The 10,407-nt window shown below is 32.1% G+C and overlaps 1 protein-coding gene across 1 annotated transcript; it reads left to right on the top strand.

The window, feature by feature from the left end:
• The first annotated feature begins 788 nt into the window (after positions 1 to 788).
• Positions 789 to 5,346, top strand: LOC149225706 (uncharacterized). Its single transcript, XM_089375136.1, has 2 exons — positions 789 to 4,472; positions 4,609 to 5,346. The coding sequence occupies exons 1-2, from the start codon at positions 2,643 to 2,645 to the stop codon at positions 4,957 to 4,959; spliced, it is 2,181 nt and encodes a 726-aa protein (XP_089231262.1). The 5' UTR covers positions 789 to 2,642; the 3' UTR covers positions 4,960 to 5,346.
• The last annotated feature ends 5,061 nt before the right edge of the window (positions 5,347 to 10,407 follow it).

The following is a 10,407-nucleotide window of genomic DNA, read 5'->3' as shown; positions in this document are numbered from 1 at the left end:
ATTAGGCATTTCAGCTAGATATTATATATATATATATATATATAAAAGTCTATCACCTTCCAATTGTACAAGGTTTGGGTCACATGGAAAGATTTTTATTCAAGGAATTTCTAATCACAGACCTTACATTATGTAGTGCCTTAACAAAACATCCCATCACTCTCACTTTTACATTTCATTTATATTGAACATTATACTAATAAAATGTTTTAATATAAATCTAATTTAATTTTAGATTTTTTCTTTTCTATCATAAGTAATTGAAAGCTCTCATATAAACATTTCTTTAGTTGATAGATAATACATCTGAAATTAAGATGCAGTTATACTAATTCTTTATATATATATATATATATATAAACTCTAATTAAATATAAAAAGAGATACAATATTAAAGAAATTAAACATCTCTTTCATCAATACAAAATAGCTTTTCAATAGCTTTTCATTATTTATATATATATAATAAATAGTTATTTAATTATACATTATTTTGTTTATTTTCAAAATTTTAATATAATAGATATATATTAAAAATAAATTAAATAATTATATAAAAAAATAAATTTCATTTTTTTTAACGTTAATGGATAATATATGAAGAACTATGATATAGCTATATTAATTTTTTATATATTGATATATAAAATTGTTGAGATAAAAAGGATTACATATTTGTCATAGTTAACCCCTTACATTCTTGAAGAAATTAGACATTTCTTTAGTAAATGAAAAAATAACATTTTATTTTTAATAACAAAATTATTTAATTTTTAATTATATATAGAAGCATTAAGTAATATAAAATAGTTATTTAAATTTATGTTAAACTTTTTAAGAATATATATATATATATATATATTTGTTAAGTTGTTTGAATTTAAACCCACTTAGGGGCATCGAAGTCGTCAAAATCACTTGGGGATCGCACAGGTCTAAGCCACACCAACCTTTAAGATGGTTGGATTTTGGCCCACGGAGTTTCAAACCGGTGATCTTCACATCAAGGAGTAACTTAGTTGTATACCCCATCACCTTCTACCCATGTGGGGAAACCGGTGATCTTCACATCATTGAGTGACTTAGCTGTATATCTTCACATCAAGGAGTGACTTAGTTGTATACCCCATCACCTTCTATGCACTTGGGCAAAATTGAAAATATTTTATTCACAAGTAATATTCAAACTTTTTTGTTATTTATTTATTTATTTATTTTGTGATTCCCTTATCAACAAGTAAGTTAAAGTTTTTTTTCGGAAGAAAAATCTTAATTTTCTTTAAAGTTTATGAAAATTACATTATGTATATGCATTGTAGTGCATTCAATATAAGGTTGATATAGCGAAAAATGATCAAAATATGTGACCTCAAATAAGATCCCTTTCCTTGTTTGAAAAGTAATGTCTATTAGCAGTTATAATATTAACAAAAAGAGAAACAAATGTATACTGGTTCCTATGTAAGATCCCTTTCCTTGATTTTTATTTTTACAATTGTCTACTGATTCCTATGCCTCACACTTATATTATTGATGGATTTGCCTAGAGAACCAATGAAAGCTTCCATCAGCCCCTGTTGCCTTTAGCTGGTCTCTTGCCTTTTACTAACAGACCTGGAGCCTATTCTAGCTTGAAAGAGCATTACGATGGACATATAACGTACGGAGTTGTCTCCATCTTTTTATAGCCTTTAAACTCTTCTTTACCTGTGAGTTTTCTATTCTTATCTGACATAACTACTTGTGACCTTTGGGAAACGTTTCAACTTTCTCTTGTTGGCATAGTAGCTACAGAGAAGGGTATTGCGTTTATGTTTCTCGAAGATACCTCTGCAAAGTCCATGAGTTTGGAAATTTTCATTTTAGCGAACCTATTGGCTTTAAACCTAGCTGCTTTTTTTGCTTGACAAGTCATCTACATGGGTTTTCTTGTAATGTACAAGTTATACATTAATTTGTAGTATGTACATGGGTTTTCTTGTCATGTACAAGTTATCCAATTAATGTATGGAATGGAATACTGTCAAATGTTCTTGGTATTTGCACAGTCATTGTTGAAAGCTTTATGGTTCATCTGCTTGAGTGATAGTAATGATGTGTTCTACTGCGTCATGGGAGTAATGACTGTGCTGAGAAACTTCCAAAATAAAGAAAGGATAACAAAAAAACACATTGTAGAAATATAAATAAGATAATAAGATTATTATAGAAAATTGTTGAAATATTATTATTAAAAGAAGATATGACAAAATGGCAGAGTCAGGAAGACGTCCCCTGAAGAAATTCTTTTTGCTGACCAAACAATAAAAGTCCAAATCATGTATATATCCACTAGGGTACATGTAGCTGTTATATAGCTTCATGTCCAAACATAAGCATAGTTTAATTGTTTTACATTTTAGTCTTTTTTTGGGTATATTTTCCAGTTAATTTTTCCTAAAATTTGGTAGGTATCTGTTGGAATTATAACTTTAAATTGTGTAGTCTGCACATTCCAAGTGTCTCAGGATTAAATTGTGTCTAATTAAGTGTCAATTTTTTATTTTATTTTCTGTAACTAATTTTCAAATATAAATTGTGCAGATTAAAATTTGTTGCAGAGGAGAATCATTTATTTCTTATTCCACTCATTTCTCATTGCAATGGAAGAAAGTTCATCAATGTCACAAAGTAGACCACCCCTTTCCCAACAAAAATCTTCCATAGAGGCATCCAAAAAAATCCAAAACAAAGAATATCAAGAAGCAAAAAAAGCCTTTGAGGCAAGGTTATGGGCAGCTGTGAAATGCACTCAATCTTACAGCGGAGGATCAAGTGGATCATCTGGTTCAAAGGTTTGGTTGTGCCCTTATTGTAAAAAACATAAATCAGGGAATGTAGGAAGAGTTCGATGGCATTTACTTGGAATGGGGAAAAAAGAACAATCAGCTTTATGTGACAGTGTACCTAAAACAGAAAAAGCTTCTCTAATTAAGCAATTTAATGAACTTGAAAAGCTTAGACATATTGTTGAAGGTTCAGTTCAAGCTAACAACAATCCTAGTGGACTGACAATTGGTGGTCCACACTCTTGTTCTCAACATCAAGTTTCTGTTTCTCACCTTCAAAACTTATGGGATGTAAAAGGAAGGGGAAATCTCGATGCATCCATTGGACGATTTTTTTTCGCAAATGGCATATCTTTTAATGTTTGTAGGTCTCCTTATTGGAAAGAAATGGTAAGAGATCTAGTTAACAATGCTCCTAAAGGTTACAAGCCTCCTAGTTATGAAAAGATGAGGACAACTGTGTTATCTGAAGAGAGGGCTCGGGTTGAAGCTAGACTTCAAGACATTAAAGATAGTTGGAAGGAATCTGGAGTCTCCATTGTCTCAGATGGTTGGACAGATGTTAACCATCGTCCCCTTATCAATATTTTGGTTTCTAGTCCAAAAGGAGTTATGTTTTTAAAATCCTATGATACTACAGGAAAGACAAAAGATGGTCCATATCTAACAGGTCTCCTCAAAGAGGCAATAGAGGAGGTTGGTAGAGAAAACGTGGTCCAAATTGTTACAGATAGTGCCTCAAACAATATCCTTGCTGGTGGGTTGATTGAGGATGAATATCCAACAATTTTTTGGACTCCTTGCTCTGTGCATTGCTTGAATTTGCTCCTAAAAGATATTAATAACATTGCATGGATTGATAAAACTATAACTGAAGCAAAGATGCTACAACACTTTATTATTAATCATGCAGCATCCATAGCAATGTATAGGAAATATGCAAAACTTCAGCTTCTTCGATGTGCCGAAACTAGATTTGCATCTGCTTTCATTATGCTTCAACGCCTTATTAAAATGCATCAATCTTTGAGAGAGATGGTGGTATCAATGGATTGGCAAAGGTGGAAGGGTTCTCATACTGGGGATGGCCCAAAAGTTGAGGACATTATTATTGGTCTTTCTTCAGAGAATTTTTGGAGGAGAGTGGAGGATATTGTTACCCTTATTACACCTATTGTTTCCACCCTTCGCATATTTGATAGTGATCAACCATGCTTAGGGGATGTCTTTGAGAGCATGGATCAAATGAGAGAGATGATTCATGACATAATGGAAGATGAAAATTCTAGGATTGACAAAGACACCAGAAATGAAGTGTGGGAACTTAGTTTGACAAGGTGGAAAATGCTTCATAGCCCTCTTCATTCAATTGCATTTTTACTCAATCCTAAATGGTTTCATAAGAAACCATCATCAGATGTAGAGGTTATGCAAAACTGGAACACTTTTATAAGTAGGTGTTATAATCGTCAAGATCGCACTGCTTTACGGTTTGAGTTAGGAAAGTATTTGAGATCAGAAGACCACTTTGCAAATGAAGATTGTGCATACAACAGACAACAACTTGGACCCATCGACTTCTGGATACAATATGGTACAGGGACCCCCTTGCTTCATCGTTTGGCTATCCGTTTGCTTTCACAGGTATTCTTAACAACAAATACCTTTAATGTATTGATTTATTGTTTAAACAATTAATTCTAAAGCTCATTTTAGATTATTTATCTTATAAGATTTATTGATTGACTATGACTAACATAATTTTAATTTTATTTTATAGGTGACTAGTTCCTCTGCATGTGAAAGAAATTGGAGTGAATATGCTTTCATCCATTCAACGAAGAGGAATCGCCTAGGCACAAAAATGGCACAAGATTTGGTGTTTGTACATTCAAATCTACGTTTGTTATCTCGACAACAACTAGAATACAAAACTGGACCCACGAGAATGTGGGATTATGGTGGTTCACAAGATGACGAAATTGATGAGCTTCCACTTGAGGTGCTACAAGACAATGCTGAAGACATGCTTGATGATACCATGAAGTCTATTGACCAAAATAATTCTTTTGGAATTGGCTCAAGCTCAACAACTATTCCAGAAAATGAGCTTCAAAATCTAGATTATTAGGTTTACTTGCATTTTGATATGAATTGTTGAAAGTGAATTTAGAGATACATATATATTCAAAAGAACAAATTTAATTATTTATATTTCAAATCTCTTATTCTTATCAATGTTTGCTATTTTCTTGGAATTAATGATGGCTAAATTTTTGGATCTAAAAAATTATTATTTCTTTTTTAAAACTAAATTAGTATTTACAATTGTTTTTTACAATTTCATGAGCAAAAACATTGCAGGTTTATGATTAATGCTTTGTTTATATTGTTCACCTTTAATATGGTGTTTTTCTCTCTCCTCGTTTCTTATATGCGAAACCTCCAAACTTCGTTTCTCGTACCGTTCTCGTTTCCCGTTCCGTTTCTCGTTTCTCGTTTCTGGTAACATAGGTTTTTACTGGCATTATATGATTCATGATCTTTAATACTGTATTGAGTATTTTAATCCCAATTTCAACTTTGCAGTGGACTATTTGAGGTGTGAGAATTGGGGTAAAAAGATCTGTCATAAATGTTGTAAGTGGACTTGTGACAGATTTAGTTAAATACGAGAAATGCTCTTTAACTAAACTAATCGACTTTTAGCTTTAGAGTAGTTAAATAAATCACTCACTCAGTTTTGATTTCTGAAAATCATATCTAATCTGCCGGTAAAGAAATGACAAAATCTATTGATTCCCTGCTGCATATGTTGCAGCAAAATCAAATTTCAATCGATGGAAGATTATATTCACGGAAAGCAAGGAGTGATGTGAAAGGGATATTGACATTTTTGCTTCTGCACAAGTCACGCTCTCAATTGGTAATTCCCCGTGCTGTTCCAACGTCAGCAGAACCCCTTTCCTTACACACCGCTCATTCCCATTCAGGGATGGAATTAAGGGGGACAATAATGAGCATGGCCCATAAAAGGCAGGGAATGTGACTTGTAAAATTGAATGTTAGGTCTGAAAATAATCAGTTTGCTAATGGGTTATAAATGCAAGGCAGTATATGTTTATTGTTAGATTTTGGCAAGCCAGTGACTTAATGGTTAGTATAGACAGTTCCATGTTTTTATAATTCATGAACAAACTAATTATTCATTACCTAATATTATAAAATGATATTTCTATCAAATATAATTAAAAACAATTCTCATCTGCCAACATTATATGTTAAAATGCTCACATAGATGGTCAAATTTAATAAATACTTCAAATTAGAAATTCCTCCTACTTATTTTTTCAGAGAGAAAAATTTTCATAGATTTATATTGAGACAATATAAAGAACATAAGATATGGCAAGGGACAGACACCTTGCATGCATATGAATGCAAATGGATCAAAATTTGACAGTCATAGGATCCTCAAAGAGATCAGAACTAACATTCAGAAGCTGTACAATAAGGCATCAAAAGCAAGATCAGCTGCTATCATAGTCATATATAACAAAAGGGGCCTATATGCAAAACAGGTAAACAGATAATGAAAGAGAAGGATCATATTCCCGGGATGAAAAAGTCCTGAATGAGAAATTCCTCCTACCCTACCCACATGCATGCATATATCCAGCATTATCAGAATCCCTGCCCTTTACAAAATTCTTTCTCACTCTTTCTCACTTCTACATTTGAATTGCCCTTTTAAATTGTAAAAGAAAATTCATAAATAGGAAATAATAAAATAAAAGTGTAACATATTAATTTTATTTATTTGTGAATTTGAACTTCCTATTTTTTTTTAAAAGAAAGATGTATTTTAAATATTAAACCTAATTTTTTTATTATATAAAAATTATAAAATAGTAATAATAAATATAAAATATAAAAATTTATAAATAATTAATAATAATAAATTATATATTTCTTTTTACTATTTTATATTAATGTTATCCTCTCAAATATTTGAAAAAAATGAAAAAAAGTTTACCTCATTTAACAGGTGTCCCTGAGTAATTTAATTAACCAAGAATTTATTTTTGATAAAGGAGGATGGCGTTTCTATTAATTATATATTTCACATTTTTAAATTGATATTGTCCTACCCAAATTTTTGGAAGGAAAGACTTATATTTCACTTTTTAATATTGATATCATCCTACGAAATATTTGAAAGGAAAGAATAAAAGAGGAATTTAACCTCAATAAGAGTAATGTTCATATATTAGTCTCCGTTAAAAAATCACTTTTTTATATTCATTTGTGTTGTATAAAATATTTAATTTTTTAATTTTTTTATTATAACCAAGTTTTAATATAGTTATTTATTTTATTTTATTAATAGTAATAATTTAATTTTTGGGTTCGCAGGAGGTGAGAGAGGTAATTTTTTATTTTAATGATCAAAGAGAGATACAATTTGTTAGTGGTTTGGGCATTACAATAAATAATTAAGCAAAATATTTAGCTCTCTGGAAATCACCATAGAGAAAGGAATCTGATGATTAATGGTATTTGGAGATTGAATATTGGTAATCAAACAAGTTCAGAAAACCAAGGAAACTTGAAGTAACGTGACACACAACATTTTGCCAAAGATCTCTAGGCAATTTGAGGAGGTAAAAGTCTTTCATAAATTTTGTCATTTGAATACAGAGGCAAATGCGTTAGCCAAAAGGGTCCACGTTGGAACAAGGCGTTATGGAGACAAATTATCTCCAAATCAATTATACCTTGTTGCCATGATTTGTACAAAGGCTATTGATAAAAGGAAAGAGCACCTAGGTTGACAAAATGGTGATCTTAGTCATTGGAATATTAGTTGGAATATCCATAATCAATGTCATTTATTTCACTTGAAACCAATCTCGCACCAACATCAAGGTAGATCTGATCTGCAGCAAAAGGTTAATGGGAAAAGGGTGTTGGAGTACGCAAGCCTTTATGACACTTGCCCAAGGCTCTTACATGAAATCAAGAGGAGAGACATTTGGCAGTTGATTGGGTTATGTAGAGAGCAAGAGGGGTAACTTCAAACAAATATGCTTAGTGTCTCGAGGAGGTACCCAAGACTCGGACATTCCAAAATAAATGTGATAATCCTTTGCAAGGATTGTGCATTAATGGAAATTGTTGGAGAGGATTGCAACCTTGGTTCCATGGATTGGGCTACCCTTGCATTGATTACCTCTAGTTTGTGATGTCTTTTCATGAGAGGAGATTTGTCTATTTATTCTTCTTCAGAATGTCTATTTATTCTTCTTAAGAAGTTGTGCAGTTATCACTCTTGTCTTACAGTTGTGATACAAGCTCGCACCTTGCAATCAGCGTATTAGGGGCATTGTTTTATAGGTTGGGCTCAATGGAAACATCAGACCGAAAATACCTTGAACAAGCTCTTACCTGGATGAACAAATTAATCGATAAGTTGATGGAAGCAGTAGTGTCCCTATTGGAGCTCATGAATTGGCGGAGAAATTTGGAAGATAAAGAAAGGGTAGTGCAATTGGTACTTTTGGACAAGATGAGTTTCTTCAAATGAAATTCGAAAAACTTCAGGCAGTAATGGAGGCGGAGGCAGCAGTATTAAACATCAAAATGGGTAGATTGGAAGTCGTTCTCAGTCAAGGATTGAAGAACAACTAGGTGGATATGGAGACTAGTGGAATCCAACCAAGGAAAAGGAGTCGAGGTGCAGTTGATCGAGTCTTGGAGGTGCTAGAACAAGTTGCAGATCTAAATAAAGCAGACCTGAAAACTATGCCATCAGGCTCAAGTCACTTCTTTAGACTTACTTGATGTATTACAAGTAGGTTATGTTATTACCTATGTATTTCGCAGAGTCTATGGTAGATATTAGTTGTTGTATGTAGCCGGAAGAACTTCTAGGTGTAGAGAAATACTCTTTTGGATGGGAATGATCAGTGAAACTTCTAAATTTAATGGTACTAGCATAGAAACTAGTTTTTTTTAATATAAAAATCCATAGCCATTCAATTGAAAAAAATAAATAATAATAATAATCCAATTTTAAGGTCCTCGTTAAGTAAGACACTAAATTGGTATATGAAATCATCCTTGTTTGAGGGACAAGGGACAAATCAATGTGATTGCTAAAGTCAACAAAGGCATATATACTTTACCCTTCTTTGGATTTTAACATGTGATCTCCTAGGAGGAAACATCTACTATTAACCGTTAAATATATTTTAGGAAAAAATAAAAAATAAAAAATGGAAAAAATCTTTATAATGTTTGTAAAGTCATGTTTTATGGAGTTTTATGGGTTTGTTTCTTCATTTGCTACTTGAGGTTTCTTTCTTTGCATTGTATGCAAGAAAGGTATGGGGAATTTCCTCTATCCAACAACTTCACAAGACAACTTGCTTCAAATCCAGTGAAAGTTTAGAAATTGTTGGTGAACTCATTATTACCTTTTTGAGAAGGATTATAGATCAACAGAGAAGTGATGACAAAGACAAGTAGTGTGCTTATTGAGGAATCATTGCTAGTTTTACCATATTGGTTTAATCTATGGCATTTTCCATGATTTGTGAATTCCATATCAAATTTTCTCGAAGTGAAGTTTACTTAGAGATATGTGGCTATAAAAGAGTCTCTTTGCAATGTAATTCTTTACATGATGATCCTTGGAAGGATGGAGAGGACTAAAGGTCTCTTTTTCTTCTTCATATCTAGGTGTTTCCCTAGCACACTTATTTCTCTGGTTTCATTAAGGGATAAAGGAGGTGCAATAAAAGGATAATGTATTTGTTATGTGGGTCTACTCCTACCACTCTAGTGTTCCCTCCTCCTCCTTGGGTTTCTGGGTATTTACTCCAGTGATTTTATTGATGACAAAGGGGTTCAAGGGTGAAACAATACAGAGTGTTAGTTTGAGGTCAACTCTTGCTCATCATCCCCACTTTCCCAAGTAAATTTTTTAATTGAAGGTAGAGAATTGAATTCGAATGTTCATTTTTTTCCAAGTTTTTAATTTTGGGCCCCTTCCTTTGTTTTTTCTATGCTTTTATTGGACCATAGCTCTATTTATATCATTACAAGTTGAAAAAATCAAAATAAATAAAACCTGCATCATGGTTCCAACAATGGAGTAGGTAGCATATTTAACGTTTGTTGGGTATTGGGGTAAGTGTTGATGCTTCTAGAGGCTTCCATTCATTCAAACACTCTCTCAAGAACCTTGAGTAGTTTGATGATGTTGTCATTTCTAGAAACTCTACGTATCAATGGGAACTTGAGGGTATTTTCTTGAGGAATATATGGGGCATTAGTGCATTTTTATGGACATTCTTTTCTCATTCAATAGCACAATATGCTATTTCTCTCCTCTTTGTATAAATGAAACTATATTAGAGGAAAATGGCATTGGGAAAATGTGATCACTATTTTTAGAAGATTTAAAATGTTTAGTCTTAAATACTAGATATTATTTATCATTTGAATTCATTACATTATGTGGATTTGAGGAAAAAAAAGCATTAATTGTTTAGTTTTATTTTACTTACAATCG

Source organism: Pinus tabuliformis, chromosome J (genome assembly GCF_031772625.1).
Source record: "Pinus tabuliformis cultivar Carrire ecotype Pingquan chromosome J, CPIR1, whole genome shotgun sequence".
Taxonomy (NCBI): Eukaryota; Viridiplantae; Streptophyta; class Pinopsida; order Pinales; family Pinaceae; genus Pinus; species Pinus tabuliformis.
The sequence above is the reverse complement of the archived record's forward strand: the minus strand, read 5'-3'. Positions and strand labels throughout refer to the sequence as shown.

What these genes read in the sequence shown, in the direction of transcription:
- LOC149225706 (XM_089375136.1), top strand. Translation starts at nt 2,643, where the DNA reads ATGGAAGAAAGTTCATCAATGTCACAAAGTAGACCACCCCTTTCCCAA. An exon ending in CTATCCGTTTGCTTTCACAG is followed by an intron (nt 4,473 to 4,608) that starts GTATTCTTAACA and finishes TTTATTTTATAG; the next exon opens with GTGACTAGTTCCTCTGCATG.